The 22170-nt window shown below is 38.3% G+C and overlaps 1 protein-coding gene and 1 long non-coding RNA gene across 2 annotated transcripts in view; one reads left to right on the forward strand and one right to left on the reverse strand.

Annotated features, from left to right (window-relative positions):
* The window catches only part of LOC133518126 (uncharacterized), a 144434-nt gene that overhangs the window by 44789 nt on the left and 77475 nt on the right, over positions 1–22170 (reverse strand). The window lies entirely within an intron of this gene.
* LOC133518192 (uncharacterized) lies at positions 8868–9786 on the forward strand. The gene is made up of 2 exons (XM_061851819.1): positions 8868–8925; positions 9197–9786. Exons 1-2 carry the CDS (start codon positions 8868–8870, stop codon positions 9634–9636), a joined length of 498 nt encoding a protein of 165 aa, XP_061707803.1. The 3' UTR covers positions 9637–9786.

Genomic DNA, 22170 nt, shown 5'->3' on the forward strand with positions numbered 1-22170 from the left:
GTAATATTTTAACAGATAAAATACTATAAAATTGTTCAGTACCTTTGCGGTTATTAAGCTATGTTTTGTTTATTACACAATTCACAATTACGATACTATAAACACGTAAATTGACTTGGCCGTTATTTAGTTATTTTTTATATGTTATTCAATTCTAAAGAACGGTTAAGGTATACTTAACGGTGTTTTAGGAGTAATATCGCACATATTTCAGTAATTATTTGCAACACTAAAACACAAAATTGTGATTTTCTAATTAATAATATAATATTTGAGGAAATGGTTTTCAAACAAAGTAAGGATAAATTTCGTTTTAATTTTTGCACAAAAGAAATCCGGAAGAAATATACACATTTTCTAGAGATATGGGTTTGAACGTTTTTTGCCCATATCTCAAAACTATAATTTGTGGGTTAGATAGGTTTTAGTGATAGGACGGCAGTAATGTACTATGTGTAGGACGCTGGTTGTCAGGAAATCAGAATCGGCTTCGGGGCTGAGTCCGCCTCAGCCTAGCGCTAGCGACAATGCCCGCGGCCTCGACTAATAAGCGACGATTCCCAACTCTGTTTGCACAAACTATACCGACTAACGTTGAGAATGGGCAGCTAAAAAAAATACGTGTACCTATTATTTTAGACTACTCTCTAACATCTTCTTCTTCCTCGCGTTGTCCCGGCATTTTGCCACGGCTCATGGGAGCCTGGGGTCCGCTTGACGACTAATCCCAAGATTTGGCGTAGGCACTAGTTTTTACGAAAGCGACTGCCATCTGACCTTCCAACCCAGAGGGGTAAACTAGGCCTTGTTGGGATTAGTCCGGTTTCCTCACGATGTTTTCCTTCACCGAAAAGCGACTGGTAAATATCAAATGATATTTCGTACGTAAGTTCCGAAAAACTCATTGGTACGAGCCAGGGTTTGAACCCGCGACCTCCGGATTGCAAGTCGCACGCTCTTACCGCTAGGCCACCAGCGCTTCACATTTTACTCTCTAACATATGTAGAAATAGGTATATCAAATCGGAGCTGGACAGTTGGGTACCTTTCCTTGTTAGATTAGTTTTTTATGTGAAGTGAGCTCAGTGATCCAAAAAAAATCTTGGCCACCGAAACGAAAGCGTGCCACCTGTCCTGATCCTGCGAAACTTCCTGCCAGTTACCGCGAAGCTGAAGCAGTTCCGCCGCCACACTGTCTTCCCAGCGATACCTGGGCCGACTCACCGGACGGCTACCAGTCGGTCGTCCCAAGAACGCCCTCTTATGTGAAGATAAAAATAAAATACAAAAAGATTAAAAACACAATATAAAATACTTTATATATATATTATTAAAAAACCTAACCTAGAGTGCCGCCAGCAGAAGGGCAGGACCCAAGCTGCCGGGTGGTCAGGGCTGCAGAGACAGAAACCGCAGTTTCTGTTTGGCCCAGTGGTTGACTGGTAGAGAATGCCTTAAGACATTAAATCCGCCATTTGTACTTTTTTTTATCGTGCAATAAAGGTTAAATAAATAAATAAACCGCTGGACTATCCGCGGCGTGTCCTAGACTACCGCCTTCGCCTGCATCTGACCCGTGAACCAGCAACCTAGCGACAGTCTCTCTAGATGTTGGTCTAACCTTTTCGCAATGAAACTAACGACTACTTATGGGACGACGTAATGACTATGGGAACCATGATCCTCGAATGATTATTATTAAGTAAGGGTAGCTAAACGAGATGGCGAGACGACCTGGACTCATTTCGTGGCAACTGGCGGGAGCATGCACAAAGTCGTGACGAGTAGCAGAAAACAGGGGAGGCCTTTGCCCAGCAGTGGGACACAATGTAGGCTATCAAAAAAAAAAGGTAGCTATGTATTAAATTAGCAGTCTATTTGTAAAATACGAAGTCTTAAAGCCCTAAACCTTGTTCGTTCCTTTTATTAAGCGCATGATTCGATTTCAAAAGCACTAAACATTAGTCTATAGGGAGAGCAATGAAATATTCTAATCAAATATCGCAATGTGATTAAAAAGCAATTATGAGGAGTTAGGGTTAAATCTGATTGGGTTACGCTCTGAAGGGATTTGAGGTGGCATTCTGATATTTAAATCTGTTATTGGTTTGATAAGAGCTTGGTGGAAGAAGGTCATCTTGGCGTTCTATCGTCACCGTCTAAGATAACTGCCTCACAACCTTACACGTACACACACACAAAATACACTTTCAGCGCGGCTGGCCCACTTCATTGTCAATTTGTCACACGTGCAATAAAGAGTATTTAGGAGCAAGTTTTTTTCATGTTTTTTTTTATTTCAGTAAGTTTCAAGGGTGCATTCTTGAGCTTAAATTAAGTAACTTTCTCAAAGACAACGGTATTCTAATTAACTCCATTTCGGAGATAATCAATAATTTATTTTTATCTTATAAGACCCTTACGAGCGTAGATACTGTTTTTATTTAAGTTGGTTGTGTTTGTGTACCCATAACAAATAGTTTGGGGGCCTTATTTGTTTTTTATTCTGCATGTATAGGTACCATTTCTATTTTTATTACTTAGTGTTCCGTACAAAACTTTGTTCACGGAACACTTATGTATCAGTCTTGTTAAGTTTTACATGCCAAATCGCAGAATATAGTATACCTATAAATACATGCTCTGTATATCTTGTATGTTATCTTCATGTGAATAAATAATTTATTAATTAATTCATTCACGATAGACAACGTTCTTTATGTATATGTAAGGGGCCCACTTCGTTCGCCGGATGATTTCGGCCTGTCAGTTACTTGCGATTTTCAGCTTTTGCGAATAACTGACGGGCCGATATCGTCCGGCGAACTGGTAATGGCCCCTTTAGGTTCGCTGTCATCGAAAGCGATGATGACTATTCACTGTATACTGCGTTTGCCCGAATAAATAAGTTTGAGCAAGAAACATTGAGCATTATTCGTTACGTATCAGATTTTGAAAAGATGAATGCCTCTTGGTTTCCAGAACTAGTTATGCTATGCAGATCTTTTTGTAAGAGGAAAATGGGGAGTTAGGTACATATTGGAAGAAATGTGATTACGAGACATCGGATTTTAGGGGGCAAAATTTAATAACAGGTCGATTTTAAAATGCTATACGAAACACTCAATCATCGATGTTTTTTTCCATACCTACACTGGTGATCTCCACTACTCCAAGTCTTGTTAGCAGAATATTGTATTTCTTGAAAGTAGACAAAATAAACAAAATACTTAATAGCGAAAACATCTTCTCCTTTACTTTAAAAGGTTAGTTGAAACTTTGTACTCATAACCAGCGGTTATATTATTTTAAGGGCCATATGTATTATAATTTTATTACCTTCGGTCGTGTTTTAATTTATACCCACTCGTTGTGAATTCCCTATTTTTGGCACCTGTATCGTAATGTACTATTAAAGTATGATTTGTGTAAAGTAGGTAGATACCGTCATTTTAATATCTACAGGAAAAAACATCTTGGACAAATTGAACTCAGTGATGGATATTGTGAGTGATTCCAGAATTTAAGTGCTATGTTATTAGTGCTAAATTAATTTTGAATACTTTAAAAGAGAATAATTTAGCATTTTCAGCAATTCAGCATTAGCAGACATATTTATAAAAAAAAAGTTTTGTTTGTGTTTGTTAGTTTGTTACGTTTATTATACTTAGGTTAGATTTGAAAAATATGCACGTCATCATGGATGACGCGAACTATATGAGGCCTTACAATCATGCTTAAAGTTTTAGAGCAACATCTATACCCGTATGTAGGTATGTAGGTCAACAATATTTCAAAAAGCCACATCACAATATGCTAAAGGACCCCAACCGTCACAAAAACGTTTAAGACCTTTCGCGTCGCGTTCCGTACCACGCAGTTACTTTCTCGCATATTTCTACACGGAAACATTAAAAAGATTTATATAGCTCGTATATCCCACTTTTATCACTTCATTCCATTTTGTTTTCTATAGCAGTATTACGGGTTAAGAGAGGTATGGGCATTGTGAATGTCATCTCGCTTTGTGTGGTAGGGCACAGCCAGTGGATGTCATTCCAGATTTAGAGCAGAGCCCAACTGGGGAAGTACCTTACAGAAAACAGCAGCCAAATAACACTAGACCCTACTCATAGTGTTGTGTTCCTGCGGATGAGTAAGGTTGCCAGAGCTCAACGAGGGGGGGGCGGGTTTAGGGTCGGCAACGCGCATGTAACTCCTCTGGAGTTGCAGGCGTACATAGGTTACGGAGACTGCTTACCATCAGGCGGGCCGTATGCTTGTTTGCCACCGACGTAGTATAAAAAAAATATTTTGTGGTTTTTTATTAATTCCGCTGGCAGAAAAGGGCGGTTCGACGAAATCGCACTTAGTGCTATATGAATTCTTTACGAAAATATTAAAAACTACAGAGCGTTAAAAAACGGTACTTTTTCTATGAAATTCCATTTCGGGAGAATATAAATAAATCACTTTGATTTTGATGTCGATCGCTTTATCATATTATATTCTAGGTTTATAAGTTTCGCTTTTTTTTGTTTTGCAAATTTTGAAAAAAAGGAATACCTATAAACCTAGTTAGGGTTCCGTAGCCAAATGGCAAAAAACGGAACCCTTATAGATTCGTCATGTCCGTCTGTCTGTCCGATTCTGTCACAGCCACTTTTTTCCGAAACTATAAGAGCTGTACTGTTCAAACTTAGTAAGTGGATGTATTCTATGAACCGCATTAAGATTTTCACACAAAAATAGAAAAAAACCAATAAATTTTGGGGGTTCCCCATACTTAGAACTGAAACTCAAAAAATCTTTTTTCATCAAACCCATACGTGTGGGGTATCTATGGATAGGTCTTCAAAAATGATATTGAGGTTTCTAATATCATTTTTTTCTAAAATGAATAGTTTGCGCGAGAGACACTTCCAAAGTGGTAAAATGTGTGTCCCCCCCCCCCCCCCCCGTAACTTCTAAAATAACAGAATGAAAAATCAAAAAAAAATATATGATATACATTGCCATGTAAACTTCCACCGAAAATTGGTTTGAACGAGATCTAGTAAGTAGTTTTTTTTTAATACGTCATGAAATAAAATTTTTTTTTTTTTCGACATACCCATACATGTGGGGTATCTATGGATAGGTCTTCAAAAATGATATTAAGGTTTCTAATATCATTTTTTTCTAAACTGAATAGTTTGCGCGAGAGAACCTCCCAAAGTAAAAAAAAGTGTGTCCCCCCCCCCTGTAACTTCTAAAATAACAGAATGAAAAATCTAAAAAAAATATATGATATACATTACAATGCAAACTTCTAACGAAAATCGGTTTGAACGAGATCTAGTGAGTAGTTTTTTTAATACGTCATAAAATTAAAAAAAAATTTTTTTTTCGTCAAACCCATACGTGTGGGGTATCTATGGATAGGTCTTCAAAAATGATATTTAGGTTCCTAATATAATTTTTTTCTAAAGTGAATAGTTTGCGCGAGAGACACTACCAAAGTGGTAAAATGTTGAACGAGATCTAGTAGTTTAAATAGTTTTTTTTAATACGTAATAAAGGAACCCTTCATGGGCGAGTCCGACTCGCACTTGGCCGCTTTTTTTTTCATTGTGTCAATAACATACTAAAAGTCATGGAGAATGGAATATATTTAGAATGAGGTATCATATAATTATCTCATTAGCAGGCTGTTTTTACTTTGCAAATTAGTTTCCTAAGTTTTTCGAAAAACGCATCATAAAACTTATATTATTTCATACTTAAATATACTTCAGGAGCCGAGTATCAGCTGTAAAAATTGTAACTACTTTGTTAGCATCTTATATTAATATGTCAGTCCGTTAATATGTCAGTGTCTCAAGGAAGTGTTGTTATGGTTTATGATTGGCTTATGGTTTAATTGCAATTTCAGCTAGATTCATTCTGAGCTCAGAGTGTGCTTTCCGTATTTTTTTCGTTTTCGTTATCATGCTCTGTACGAGTAAAACCATTAACATGCATGTCATATCTTGACACGTTTGTGACCATAAAAAATATAATTCCGAAACAGACTTCGTTTCCCCGCTCTCGCTCCGTCCTTAAATTTCGCCATTTAAATTTTCGAGACATTCAATTCTAAGTGAAATACGTCTGGCGTATGAGTGATATTGCGCGGGAAAAAGTTTATTGCCTGGGTTTCATTGCTGCCAGCATTTTATACCGCGAATATTTGAAAAATGCAGCACATGCTATAGATTACAGTGTACTAGATATCGCATTGTGAAGCATACACACCGCACTGACTATTGATACTGACTGTAACTATTTGTAATAGAGTTGTGCGTGCTCGTTCACTGAAAAGATCGCTCAAAACTAGTACAATCTCACAAATGTACTAGTTCGGCCTTTTAGTACATTTAGTACAGTAGTACACCGAGACAATGTGATCTGATTCTGAACACGACTTATGAATCACCCTGCATGAAAAACGCAGAAAGTGTGAGATATAATCTTTTAATATAAAAGGCTGTGTCAGTGATCCTCCTCCACCTTACAGAAAACCGCAGCCAAATAACACTATTCCCTACTCGTAGTGTTGTATTCCTGCCAGCTCAAAAGTTTATAGGATTCCTTGAGGAGTTGGGCTGGTTGGACTACTACCTACGGACTTATTTTTTATTTTTTTACCAGTGACTACGCTGATTAGTCAATCAGCATGATGCATGATTTGAATAATTTAGTTTAGCTGATTTACTACCGTAAAGTAAATAATATTTAAATAATAGTAGGTAGGTACATTTTCTCATTAACAAATGCTGAGATATTTATTGCGTTTTAAGCTATAAAAATGCAATTTAAACTGTAATCTCATTTAGATAATCAAACTTACAATAACCACTTATTTTTATCAATCGTTGATAGTATAGTTTACAAACTCTGCTTTTCTCATACTAAAAAAACAATATTTCTCACTAAATAAATATGTATTAGGCAAAGGACCCCGCACCAACCACAAGAAGAAACTTTCAGTCAAATCTCTCGAAATTTTAGTATGATGTAGGTTAATTGTCTTCTGATTATTTTTAAGTGTGGGTACAAATCTCTCAGAAGAATACTTTCCTAAATAATCTATTTAGTTTTTCATACAGAATATGTGTTATATTACCTATTTTTCGTAAAACCTCCTCTTTGCTCTGTTATGCACGTCGTTCTAACACTATGTAACTGAAAATATGCAATGTCAATGTGAAGGAAATATTATTAAGACCATATTTTATCTCCGATAATTACGCATATGAATTAAAATGAGCAAAATAGGTACTAATAACAGATGATGGCAGCAAGAAATCCTTTCTTTGTCTGTAATAAACTGTCGGTATCATTACTGTTAATTCAATGTACTGATTTTAGGAAACACTTCATTCAAATAGAAAAATATAAACATGGTAGACAGTATCCTTCTGAGAGAGAAGTGTTATTATAAAAAAAAAAATCCCCGAGACTTAGATCTACATCATACTAAAATTTCGTAAGATTTTACTAAAATCACTTTTTCCCTAAGTTTTTTTTCGGGGTCTTATAAATATTTTGGACCAATTCGTACTTATTACATATAATGAAGTACAATTAAAACGCTATACGATAACAAGCGATTAAAGCATAACCATTATTTTAAGGTAAATTAAAGCGGCGTTCAAACTTTATATGACTGCTATATATTTAATACACGTTGTTTTATGTGTAAACTCCGTTAACTTCAAGGTATTATGGATTTTATATTATAGGTACTTGCAGTGCAAGTGTCTTGTCAAATCAAACCACGAAATAAATTTCCGAATTTCTGCTATGAAAATACGGACGGACACTATCACAAAGTAGGTTTATTAATAAATATAAAATAGGGTAGAGCGGGGCACGTTGAGCGGAGGAAGATTGTTCAACATTTATATTTCGTTTTGGGTTGGGGTTGATCATCTTTTAAATCATTGTAAGTAACGATAACCGTGAAATAAGTTTCTGTGAAAAATCGTAACAACAATTTTGAAGGTTCAACATCCTCAACAGGTGTATCTTGTTCCACGACTGGGACGAATTAAGCATTGTCAACTTTTTCAATTGAGAATTTGTTTCTAATGAATAATACGTAAAATGAAAACTATTTGACGACGAAATTTCCTATCGACTGCAGTAAGTTTGGGCTTACCCTTCGGGCTTACTGCGAAAAACGAAAAACTAAATAATATATTGTTATCTTTTGACAACCAGTTTGGCCTAGTGGATAGTGACCCTGCCTACGAAGCCGATGGTCCCGGGTTCAAATCCTGGTGAGGGCATTTATTCGTGTGATGAGCATGGATATTTGTTCCTGAGTCATGGGTGTTTTCTATGTATTTAAGTATTTATAAATATTTATATATTATATATATCGTTGTCTAAGTACCCTCAACACAAGCCTTATTGAGCTTACTGTGGGACTTAGTCAATTTGTGTAATAATGTCCTATAATATTTATTTATTTATTTATTTTATTTATTATCTGCCACTCTAACATTCTTCCATATTTGTGCGATAGAGAAACACATAATGCAATTTTGATTTTCGTTTGTCGCTTTAGGGTCTCTTGGAACAAATTATACACGTTTAGGGATGGTCATACTGTCTTTTTTGGCCCGATCAAAATAAACTATGTTTATCGTACCACACCTAACCTCATAAGATAAGTCTATAAAATCACTCTAAAACATACGTATTACTAAATACTCAACTAGCCCCACTCTACTCTAATCGATCACTAGTCATTAAAATTTAATTATTAATACTTTTCGTTTCTTAATAATTTGAAATATCTGCAGAACGTTCGTCGATAAGATTCTCACTAAAGAAAGATGAAGAAATTTCATTGTTTTATTTTTCTTACATGTGTTATTTTGAAAGTATTAGCAGGTATGTAAATTTGTATATCAAATTAATATAAAATCACATGTATTTCGCCAATTAATATTATTTAATTTCGTAAATATTATATACTCCCTAAGTACAGGAATGCTTTTTTATTTCTGGCTATCAGGCTGTTCTTCTATTCATGTCGAATTTCTCAATCCCTTTATGTGATATTTTGTATGAAGTTGCGGTAGTAATATGAATTATTTGTCGAGTTTTTGGAAAACTTTCAAAATAACGGATTTGAACTTGTTATTTATTATTTATTCCATAGTACCACCTTCCGTATGCCGCGCCGACTTCCGCTGGGACGACTGCGGGAAGCCTCCCAAAGCTGTCATGTACTACTGGAAGCAGGGTTCCCGCTGCGAAATAGGCATCTGGAAAGGCTGCGTGCCCAACCCGAACATGTTCGCCGATGAATACGAATGCATCAACACCTGTGTGTTCGTCGATAGACCTTCAGTACGAACTGAAAGCGAGGAACCGGAAACTGAAGCTCCTACAACTGTGGATAACAGTACTGTCGATGATGTTACTGATGCTACTGGTGCTACTGATGAAGCTAGCGATGCTTCGGAAGCTGCTAGTGAAACTGTCGAAGTTACTACTGCCGAAGGTGCAGGAGGTAACGATACTGAAAGCAGTGGTAATGCAACGGCCGCTGAAAGTGCCGCTCCTGCAGGTGAAGATACCACCACCGCAGCTCCGTAAACTGAATGTGTCAGAGGTAAATTCGATACTATGAGGCTGAGAAGTTGTAATTATGATATCTACGCTCATGTTGCACAAAAATGTTTTTAGTCTGACCAAATTGTTTTGTAATTGTCATTAAATATTATTAAAATTATTCTGCAACCGGAATCCATTTTTTTTTTCATATTTAAAAGCTGTTATCACAATTGTAGTTTTGGCTTTAATGGAAGTGGGCGCACCTACTTACATACATTGCGTTCGTAGTGAAAATTGTAAATAGTAGATTAGTATTTAACCAAGGGAAGAAACAGCACTCATTTCTGCCGGGTAGTTTGGCTCAAGGTTTCATGTTTTTAGGGTTCCGTACCTCAAAAGGAAATAACAGAACCCTAATAGGATCACTCGTGCGTCTGTATGGCTGTCTGTTCATCTGTCACAGCCTATTTACTTGGTACACATATGAAAGTGGACATGTAACGTAAACAAATGAATTTTAAACGTAGGAGGAACTTGGGGGGGGGGGGGGGGCAATAATTTAGAAGTTATTCAAGAAAATAGGCAATAAATTATCCCCCCCCCCCCCCTTTGTATCCGAAAACGCTGGGTTTCAAATAAATAAAAAATACACAAATCTGCTTTTTCATACAAGCGTAGTCCTCATTTTTGTCTCTAGATATTAACATTATTAAAAATAATAATGGTCTAAGTATCTCAATTGCAAAGTCTGAAGTCCCAAGGGACTTCTTTGGGACAAATCGACTTAGCCTCACAGCTCAAAAAGGCGCGTCGATTGCTATTAAACAAGTGTTTCTGTGTTGTTATTGCGTTGTGTTTTTTCCTTCTTTAGTTCATTAAAAACTCTTCTAATACTTTGAAAAATCTCAATAATGAAACAAATACGGATATCAAAGCGTGCAAGAGAAACATGTAACAATGGACAACAAGAAGTACTCTACGAATGATTTACGAGCAAGCAACATAGTTGCAGGTAGCTTACGAATCTTTCAGGAAATATATGGCGACATTTTGTTTTATGCTCAGCCATCTCGGGCATTATTTTTGAGCTTGGCGCACGTTTTGCCGCTAAATAATTGAGTTAAGAGGGAAGTATAACATATAGTATTCCATACAAAAAGAGAAAACTCCTTTATTTTTAATTTGCAAAACAATTTTTTTCTTTCAAAAAAGTTAAGCCGGTAAACCGAGAATATTCGAGTATTATGCTGAAGTGATAGACATCAAAATCAGTCATTTGTTAAGATTTAGTTAGATGAAACCGTTTTCGCCCGTAATGGAATTTAATCGAAAAAGTACCGTTATTTCGTTAGCTTACCTCTTAATGATGACACACTAGAACGGCCTGGGTCCGGGCCGAAACAACTGACACTTCGTTTTCTATGACAGATGTTCGGTAATCACGTAATGTTTTCTGTGCAAAACGAAGTGTCGGATACCTGGACCCGGACCCGGGCCGGTCTAACGTGAGTCATCCTTTATGTGAGTAAGTATCAAGTATATTACGCGGCTGTTTCATGAATTTTGATAAATTATATACCTTCTTATACTTATTCTATTCTGTGATAAAATCCCCGAACTAATATTAACCGTAGGACATCCATTTCACACTGAATGCCCCGAACACTGCACCGTAAGATATGTCCCACAATTCCACATAGCACCTCAATACACTGCGACCAACTTCTTTAGACACCTCCCACGGTCTTAAAGACACGTACGTCCAAAGAAATTTATCGAAAATCGCCTGGCCAAGAGACCTGGTTATGTTGGTATGTTTATGTAGTTACACAATGACAATATATCAACAGGACAGCTGCCGAAAGTGAAGAATGGTCCGGTGTCAACGGACTCCTTGAGGAGTTGATATAAAATATAACGTTATATAAATAATGGAAGAATTTGTTTTAGGGAAACGTTGAAATATTAGGGTTTCTCACTCTTGCTTGTAAAGGTTGCTTTAAAAATAAATCTCTATGAACTGACCCTAGTAAGTCTTCGTGTAAGGCCTGAGTGGACGCTAGAGTTGAGCGTGCAACGGGGCGGAGCGTGCTGCGTGCAAGTTAAACAAATGCAAACGTATAGGAGCGGCCTTAGACGCTGATAAAATTTTATGGTACTAAATAAAGTTTATTTTATTTTATTTTATTTTTTAATCACTTGTGAGCCCGACGCTGCACGCCTCACCAAACGCTCCGGTCCATTTTGACGACGCAGTTTTCGGTTGCGCCACCTGTTCTGGTGCGGGATTCGGCAGATTCCCGCGAAACCGTCGAAATATCACACCTTTCGGCCAGAAGTCCGAAGTAAAAATAAAGTGTGAACTCTAGGGGGTAGGGGGGGGGGGGGGGGGGGCAGCTGCCCGCGGTGCCTGTACCTGCCCATGAGTGCGAAGGCGCGTTAGTAATTCTTTCAAGTATCTCGTATATCTCCTGTCCGAGTTTTTGACATTTGAATGAATGAAATGAAAATCTTTATTCGCGGCAGCAATGCAGTCGCAAATAATGTCACGCTGTAATACTAATACAGTAATTTTCTATGTAGTCTGGATCCGAACGGTACCTTAATTGATCTAACAAATAATTTTCTTAATTGCAGGATACCACAGCAAATACATTTAGGTAGCTGTATACAAACAGAGATATCTAAAGCTTAATGTGCATGCAATATCGGAGTAACTCCGTGCATATTAACGACTGGATCACTTAAGCAGCTCAGTGTAGCCTAGTTTAGAATATATACAATTCAATTAAGTGAGTTATGTTGGCATCTACTGAATGCCAGATACACTGGGAACAATAATAATTATACAGTGGAACTTCGACGTAGATGACGGCATTTTTAGGGTTCCGTAGCCAAGGGCAAAAAACGGAACCCTTATAGATTCGTCATGTCCGTCTATCTGTCCGTTTATGTCACAGCCACTTTTTTCCGAAACTATAAGAGCTATACTGTTCAAACTTGGTAAGTAGATGTATTCTATGAACCGCATTAAGATTTTTACACAAAAATAAAAAAAAAAACAATAAATTTTGGGGGTTCCCCATACTTAGAACTGAAACTCAAAACATCTTTTTTCATCAAACCCATTCGTGTGGGGTATATATATTAGGTCTTCAAAACTGACATTGAGGTTTCTAATATCATTTTTTTCTAAACTGAATAGTTTGCGCGAGAGACACTTCCAAAGTGGTAAAATGTGTCCCCCCCCCCTGTAACTTCTAAAATACCAGAATGAAAAATCTAAAAAAAATATATGATATACATTACCATGCAAACTTCCACCGAAAATTGGTTTGAACGAGATCTAGTAAGTAGTTTTTTTTAATACGTCATAAATGGTACGGAACCCTTCATGGGCGAGTCCGACTCGCACTTGGCCGCTTTTTTATACTTCGTTTTAGCATTAGAGAAAGGGTAATAAGTCATGATATATTTTTTTATTGAAAAACACTAAAAATAGTAAATGAAACTAAAATAATGTAAATGATCATAAATAAATAAATAAATATTATATGACATTATTACACAAATTGACTAAGTCCCGCAGTAAGCTCAATAAGGCTAAATATATGCTACTTTAGTTGTTACATATTTGCTCAGACTTATTTTCCATAAGTGTTTTCCAATAAGGACATAAATATGTCAAGATTGTTTACTACACACTACTAATTGCTAAGAAAAACGAATATGCTTCGACTAACTTTTTAATATATTTTTTTATGTCATAGTTTTTCCCTGACACTTAATGTCTGTTGAATAAATTGCCCCTATTTTGTAAGATTAGAGAGACATTTTAGTAGCGAATTAGCTCACATTAGGTATCTTCATTTGGTGGTTTGTTTGAATCGCGCATTAAGTAAGTTTCGAGCACTAAGAAAAGATGGCTTCTTTCGGCGCTTACTACGTTTTGGTCGCGTGGTACAAACTGCTAATTCGACAATTCCATTGTTTAGTCCATACCAAATTCACACGACCAAAACGTCATAAACGCCGTAAAAAATCATTGCGCTTACGCGTTTATGGTTTGTTGTCAAAACAACAACTCATGACTGACTGACTGCTTTGGCTCAGCGATCCAAAAAGAATCTTGGCCTCCGAAACGAGAGAACGCCACCTGTCCCGATCCAGCGCGGTTTCCTGCCATGAATTGGCATTCAGCCGACGCAGGTCCGCCTCCTCGACATCACACCAGCGGTACCAACATTTACTCATGGCGCAAAATAATGGTTCTCTGTACCGGTCGTGACTATACGTACTGATAATACAATAGTTCATGGTGTTGAGGAAAAAAATATAGGTACTGCACCATTATCTCTTCAAGTGGCATATGTCGTTTTTGAGTCATTGGAATCGACCGCCTACCACTCCAAGGGTTATAAAAACAAGAAGACAAACAGAGCGATGCAAAAACGGAAGTAAAAACGTATCTAAATCTTCACTCTCGCCCTCCACGATTATTCGACGAGCAGATACGATGAGTTCGTTGGCAGTTGCCACATATTTGGAGTTATGGTAACTATAAAAGTGTGTTGTAAATGGCGTCTCAATTCTTATTTCACAAAATATGATATGAGTAACTAGAGTGTACAAAGTGGCCCATTAGAACCGGATTTATTGAATTAGTGGTGAAAAACGAACAATCGCAGTGAAATAAGAATTGAGACGCCATTTACAACACACTTTTATATTATAACATTTAAACGCGTATACATGTTCATTCGTTAAAGAATATTGCAAAAATAAAAAGCTTGACAATCCGCCGCCGTTTATATAGGTTGCTGGGAACTCGTAACGCGCGATGTATGCAGAGCAGCGCCATCTACCATGAAATTGAGTAAACTTTCTTGCTTGCCGCAACAGTAACACAATAGGAAAAAACTTTGGGACATCAATTTTTCATATCAGGATCAACGGGAGCTCGTGATTTTGGGTAGAAAACATAACATTTACAGACAATTTTATTTATAAAAAGTTCTGATCTAAAAAGGCCAGAGATCGCTGGCTGTGTGAGAGTAGATGTGTATGAGCGCGTGCGCTAAAACGTTATAGCTGTGCACGCACACGGCACTCAAGCAGTGCGCCTACTCTCATATAAATCAATATATTACAGCGCGTACATGCATGTCTTATGCACACGCATTCGGTGTGCACAGTCCTTAATACTTCTTATACATAAAAAACTCTTAAAATATTGGTTTAAAAGCTAAGACCGATATTGAACTTATCTCGAGAACATAACTTTATGAACACAATTAATTACTAATGCAAAACCGGCGTTCGTAGAGTTCCGTAAGTTTCAACTTGAAATAATTTATTCATACAACATGCTAAAAACTTGAGTTCCGTTGTATAAAGTCAGTTTGTCTAGCAAATTAATGTATCTTGTTTGCAGTTACATGAAAATAAGCTCAAAGGCTTATTTATCCAAGGCAAAATAGGTAGAAGTAAAAATACTATTACAATTATTTGTTCCTGAGTCATGGGTGTTTTCTATGTATTTAAGTATTTATACATATTACATATTTATATATTATATATATCGTTGTCTAAGTACCCTCAATACAAGCCTTATTGAGCTTACTGTGGGACTTAATCAATTTGTGTAATAATGTCCTATAATATTTATTTTATTTATTTATTTATTTATTTAATTAGGCAGGAACAAAGCGTTCTTATCGCTAAGAAGCGATCTCTTCACTATGCCCGCACATTCGCACTTACATACTTGTTAGAACGTGACAGGCATGGTGACAAATAATAAAAAGCCGACCAAGCCCTACAGGTAATCTTTGGGTAGCAGAAAGTTAGTGCAAAATGTTAATAATATCCTTAAGAACTATATTAAAATTCAAACCAACCCCTTCGTTCCTTCAAACCTTTAAGATAAGAGCTTACTCTCACTTAAGAGGGAAGTATAGCACGGACTCGTCCATAAAAAAAGAGATTTTTTTTTTCACTTCTAAATATGTTCCATTCTCCGTGATTTTTAGTATGTTATTGACACAATGAAAAACTAGGTTAATAGGTTTTTCTAAAAACAGATTTTTCTTTCAAAAAAAGCGAAACCTATAAACCTAGAATATATTATGCTGAAGCGATCGACATCAAAATCAAAGTGATTTGTTACGATTTAGTTAGTGGAAAACGTTTTCTCCCGAAATGGAATTTCAAAGAAAAAGTACCGTTATTTCGTTAGGATCGCAAAGCTATTCTTCCCTCTTAAAGGCCAGTGACGCACTTGCAAGTGTAGTGTTGCATTATCCATGGCCAACGGTAATTGCTTACCAAGGGGCAATTCGTGTCCTCATTTGCCTCCAATATCATTAAAAAAACTTGACAGACTAGGGAGCTATAATGCCAATCATAAACGCACAGGTACACAACTTTCACCCGTAGTTTAAACAGCAAGACCGTAGGGCTAAGATGGTCGGCTCTTTATCATTTGTCACTATGCCTGTCACGTTCTAACAAGTATGTAAGCGCGAAAGTGACAGGCATAGTGACAAATGATAAAAATAGAAACGTGCTGCCACCGCAGTTAAAGTCATTCCATGACACTACATTATGACTATAAAAGACAGCTTAAATGTTCTACTAAAAGGAGACCAATATTATTGCTTCGAACCCAATATAAACCTCTCAAGTTTAGCACGTTTTAGGAATAACTAGTCCAAGATCGAAGCAATTCGTACAGTACGATATTCGGCTCCCGTATTCCTGAGATTGTCGGTACGCTCGGGAATTTCCGTACCAAAGGACAGATCACTTTCCGACAAGACAAAAATGAAAAAAATGTTTGCATAACAGTAACAAAAATCATATATTATTAGCACGCGCAGGTATTGTCAAATCTGACTTTTAAAAACATGACAATACGAGTCAAGGTTCGTGAATGACAAGATCTCTTCTTCCTCGCGTTGTCCCGGCATTTTCCGTTGTCTGCTTGACAACTAATCCCCAGAATTGGCGTAGACACTAGTTTTTACGAAAGCGACTGCCATCTGACCTTCCAATCCAGAGGGTAAACTAGGCCTAATTGGGATTAGTTCGGTTTCCTCACGATGTTTTCCTTCACCGAAAAGCGACTGGTAAATATCTAATGATATTTCGTAAGTACATAAGTTTCGAAAAAATCTCATTCACGAGTCGGAGGTTGAACCTGCGACTCGTACGATTGCGAGTCACTCTTGCCACTAGGCTACCATCTAGCTTAGACGGACAGTATGTTTATTGGTTATTGGACATCGGTCTTTTTAAATGTCTTGCAATGCGGTGTCCATATGAGAGTCTATGTCCCGTTCAGCCCGAACAGGTCCTAAGCCTTGAAATAAAACGTCGTAAATGACACACTATTTGAATAGAATTGTGACGTTTGACCTGACCGTTAAAATGTGGTCATCATTTATCGGTTCCACTACGAATAGGGGATTGTATTATATTTCTCATTGCAGACCGAGTGGCGGTGCCGAGCTGCCGAGAAAGCGGTGGTGGCCGAGTGAATATGACGTCCGACTTTCAATCCGGAGGTCGCGGGATCAAATCCTGGCTCGTACCAATGAGCTTTTCGGAACTTATGTACAAAATATCATTTGATATTTACCACTAGCTTTTCGGTGAAGGAAAACATCGTGAGGAAACCTGCATACATCTGCGAAGAAATTCAAATGTGTATGTGAAGTCCCCAATCCGCATTAAGCTAGCGTGGGGACTAAAGCCCGAGCCCTCTCGCACATGAGAGGAGGCCTGTGCCCAGCAGTGGGACGTATATAGGCTGAATTATTATATATTATTGGAGACAGGTTCATATCTATGTAAGATATGATAAGAAGAATTTATTAGCACAAAAATAACATACATCATTAAAAAAAAGATATTAAAACGAACAGAAACTGGTGCCAATAGAACCTCACTGAGATTGATGTCACGAAATGAGTCCCAGGAAACACTACATGACGCTGATGTTTAGAGAAGCCTGGTAAGATTAAAACTAAAACTAGAATTAGATAGCACTAATATCCAAGAAAACATAACGACATACATAGTAAATAATCAGAGCATTAGTCCAATATTAAGTAACAAAAACATAATAATCGATCAATAAATAAAAGTGACAAACGAGATACTTATAAAGAACAACATAACAAATTGTGAGGTTATGTCATTACATTAGTCCAAGTTTGGTCTCTTCAAATACAGCTGTAATTAAATAAATAAATATTATAGGACATTATTACACAAATTGACTAAGTCCCACAGTAAGCTCAATAAGGCTTGTGTTGAGGGTAGGTACTTAGACAACGATATATATAATAATAATATATAAATATTTATAAATACTTAAATAGATAGAAAACACCCATGACTCAGGAACAAATATTCATGCTCATCACACGAATAAATGCCCTTACCAGGATTTGAACCCGGCACCATTAGGCAGGGTCACTACCCACTAGGCCAAACCGGTCGTCTGCCAAATTAGTCAGTATTTGAAGTATTTAGGTACATTAGAATTATTGGATGACACACTTTCATCTTATTATATTATATTAAATACCAAGTTATTCGAAAACACAAAAGTGAGCCTAGAGGTTACCTAAAATCAAAATCCTTTTTTTATTTTTTTCTGAGGTAATCGTGTGAATAGCCCGATTCGGATTCTTGCAACTTAAGCCAGAGCTAGCCCAAGTATCTCCTAGTCTAATCCTTCGCTTACAGAATCTAAGCCAAATTCTACACAGGTCCGTTTTAGCTACCAACCACGAGCGTGTTCTGCGATGGCAAACACTGTCCGATACGACACGTCTCCGTAATATCACGTTACGTCAAAACAGCCAGGGTAGGCAACATAGGATTTCGATTTGAATGAGACCGCGCCAAGCATGTTCTCTGAAACAACGGCAAACAGTGTCTTTACGACGCCTTTCTTCAAATTTCCCGATAACGTGATCTGTTTGACGTCCGCTGCAGCAATGCAGTCGGCTGCATTACTGAAATAGTAATGCAGTGCGACATTACTGCCGACTGCCTTGCTGCCGCAAATGACAATGTCGATATTGCTGCCCAGATTGTAAAAATGTGCAGTAGCAATGTGTAGTCGACAGTAATATCACGCTGCAATACTGCTGCTGTAATCCGATGTAGTCTGAATCCGAACGGTACCTTAACCACAGAATAAATAATAGCGATAGTATTATTATTTATTCTAGAAAGAGGAACTTCCTACAAATGAAATTAACTATAAAACCGATTCAGGGATGGATCATGCTGTCCTTTTCTAATGTATGGCACTATCCCTTTCGGCCATTTAGGGTTATCAAAATTCAAGTCATATTTTTTTATATGTGGTCGTGCACGCAAAGGGATGTCATGTTCTGCCAACCCTAATAATTGCTCGAAGCAATGCTGAGCCGAACGGAGCCGAAAACCACCGAAAGGAGGAGTGTCGCCCTACTATTAACGTAGCTGGAATCAGAGAAATTCCACACAGTTCTGTCTTACCAACTGTTGGTGATGGAAAGATGCAGATTCTTGATATAAACATTTAATTTCGGAAAGTTACATGCTAACGTTATTATTTCGGATTATTCTTGAGGGATGCGCGCGCGCGATCGTGATGGTGGTTGTATAGGCTCTGGCCCGGAGTCGTCCCCCGCGCCCTGCGTTCCCCTCTGTCGCCTCACGCGGTAGGACCGGGCCTTGACATCCTCCCCGCCCTTGGAAGGACTTGCAGCTTCTTCCAAGACATCAGACTCCTCCGTCGTGGTTGGTAGAGGGCAGACCTTGTTGACGCCTCGTCGTTCAACGCCTCGGTAGGTCAGAAAGTCGGCGACTCTGGCCACTCCGTCATCGCCGGGGTAAAGTCGCTGAACTCGGCCGAGTCTCCATTTGAGTGGTGGCAGATTAGGTTCTTTGAAGACCACCAAATCCCCTTTCTTTAGGTTTATCTGCCGGGAACGCCATTTTGTTCTTTGTTGCAGTTCGGCCAGATATTCTTTTCTCCATCTTTCCCAGAAGTTGCACCGGAGCTGTTCGACCAACTGGTACCTTGTGCGAATGTTCATGTTTTCAGGCTTCTGCGGGCTTGGTAGTGACTTCAGCGGCCGCCCGATGAGGAAGTGCCCTGGGGTCAAAGGAGAGAGGTCGTTTGGGTCAGGTGATAAAGGAGTTAGGGGTCGGGAGTTAAGGATCGCTTCAATTTGAGTGAAAAGCGTGCTTAACCCCTCGTATGTAAGACTAACATTCCCTGCTATACGTTTAAGGTGAAATTTTGCACTCTTTACGCCAGCCTCCCAGAGGCCGCCAAAAGTTGGAGAGTATGGGGGATTGAAAACAAACTTTATGCCCCTATTAGTCGCAAAGTCAGTTATGCTACTTAGGTTTGACTGCAACACTCTGCCTAACTCATTGTTTGCTCCGACGTAATTTTTGCCATTGTCACAGCAGATGTAATCAGGTTTACCTCTTCTAGCGATAAATCTCTTAAGGCAAGAAATGAAAGCTTGGGTCGTGAGATCACTGACCGTCTCAAGGTGCACAGCTTTAGTAGAGAAACAAATAAAGATGCACAGATAGCATTTTATGGTTCTACTGCCGCGACCTGTTTTGCTGGCAATCATGAAAGGGCCAGCAAAATCGGTTCCAGTAACCTGGAAAGGGTAAGATTGAGACACCCTAGTAGTAGGTAGGTTACCCATTAATGGTTCCATCGTCTTACCTTTCATCCTGACACAAGTGACGCATTTATGCACAATGCTTCTAGCTAGCGTTCGTCCGCCAATAGGCCAGTATTTTTCTCTGAAAGAGCTGAGAAGCAGTTGAGGACCAGCATGGAATAACCTTAAGTGCTCACTTGACATCAGGATTTTGGTAAGATGGTGTTTTGATTTTAATAGAATAGGGTGTTTGGCATCATAATTAAGGTTCGCGTGTTTTAACCGACCACCCACTCGCAGCAGTCCCTTTTCATCGATAAAGGGAGATAATTGCAGAACATTGGACCTTTTAAGCGACTTGTGTTCTTGAAGTGCATTTATCTCAAATCCAAAGGACTCCTGCTGAGCGGTTTTAAGAAGGAAGGTAAGAGATTGATGAAGTTCAGTTTCATTAAGAGAACCCACAGTTTTGTTCTTATGATTTTTGCAGTTGTTTATGAACCGGAATACATATGCTAATGCTCGCTGTAGCCGTAAAGGATTAGAAAAATTTTCAAATTTTACGATAATTTGATCATTGTTTTGGACATGATGGGCTTTTATTTCAGGTAATTGACTTTCTGAATGCCCAGTTAGCTGCTGAGGCCATTCAGATTCAGATTTCGACAGAAACTGAGGACCGTTCCACCACAGCGCAGCATCAACAGGCGCGCTGGGTTCGATGCCTCGAGAAGCTATGTCCGCTGGGCTTAGCAAACCCAAAGGATCGAATATTTTACATGTATTCGATAAAATCATGCGTTTGGTAACCTTATGTTCATTTTTGTCTATATTTATTTCGAATCTGAGAGTATCGGTACTAGGTGCCCACAATACTCCCAGTACACTTGACTCTTTTGACAAATTATGAGAGTCAGATTCTGTGGCTTCCTGAAATATTTGTGGACAATTTGTCTTAAATTTGTGTATCAGGAAAACCAGCAGAGTTAAGAACCTCGGTAACTGTTTTTAGGATGTGAGCTAGTTCGCCCTCCGTCGCGGCACCTGTCAAGAGGTCGTCGACGTAAAAGTCGTTTTTTATTACCTTAGACACGACAGGATCAGAACATTCCATTGCTAGCTGAACTAGGCACCGGGTGCTTAAGTAAGGTGCACATGCAGTACCGTAAGTTACGGTGTTCAGCTGCAGAGTTTTAAGTGGCATGTTATCCTGCTCTCTCCAGAGAATAAGCTGGAGATGTCTTTGTGACTCATCTACCATGATTTGTCTATACATTTTTTGAATGTCTCCAGACAACACGTATTTATGCTGGCGGTACCGAATGAGTATGTTGAACAACTCATCCTGGACTACGGGGCCAACGTGCTGAATGCTATTAAGCGACTTGTTTGATGATGATTTCACTGACGAGTCGAAAACGACACGCAAGCGCGTAGTTTCGCTGCGCTCACGGATCACAGCGTGGTGGGGCATAAAGTACCCGAATTGAGGCCTGCTCATCTCAGTTAAGTGACCTAGTTCCTCGTATTCACGAATAAACTTGCAATACTCATTTTTAAAGTGAGGATCTTTATTAAGTTTTTTCTCAAGGCTATAGAAGCGCTTTTCAGCCATGCTGTATGAGTCACCAAGTGCTACCTCTGGAGTCTCTTTAAAGGGCATGAAAACTGAAAACCTACCATCATCAAGGCGCTTCGTGGTAGCAGTAAAGTAGCGTTCACAGAATTCGTTATCAGCTGACAAAGTTGGTTTTGAGGTTGGAACTTCTTCAAGGCTCCAAAACTTTGCCAATTGATCACTGATCTCTTTGGTGAAGTTACAATATACTTGTCGCTGTGGTTGTAGATCGGTATTATAAAGACGACCTGCCACCACCCAACC

Source organism: Cydia pomonella, chromosome 5 (genome assembly GCF_033807575.1).
Source record: "Cydia pomonella isolate Wapato2018A chromosome 5, ilCydPomo1, whole genome shotgun sequence".
Classification (NCBI taxonomy): domain Eukaryota; kingdom Metazoa; phylum Arthropoda; class Insecta; order Lepidoptera; family Tortricidae; genus Cydia; species Cydia pomonella.

Coding starts and splice junctions, on each gene's coding strand:
- LOC133518192 (XM_061851819.1), top strand. CDS start 8,868: ATGAAGAAATTTCATTGTTTTATTTTTCTTACATGTGTTATTTTGAAA. Junction 8,926..9,196: donor TATTTTGAAAGTATTAGCAG/GTATGTAAATTT, acceptor TTTATTCCATAG/TACCACCTTCCGTATGCCGC.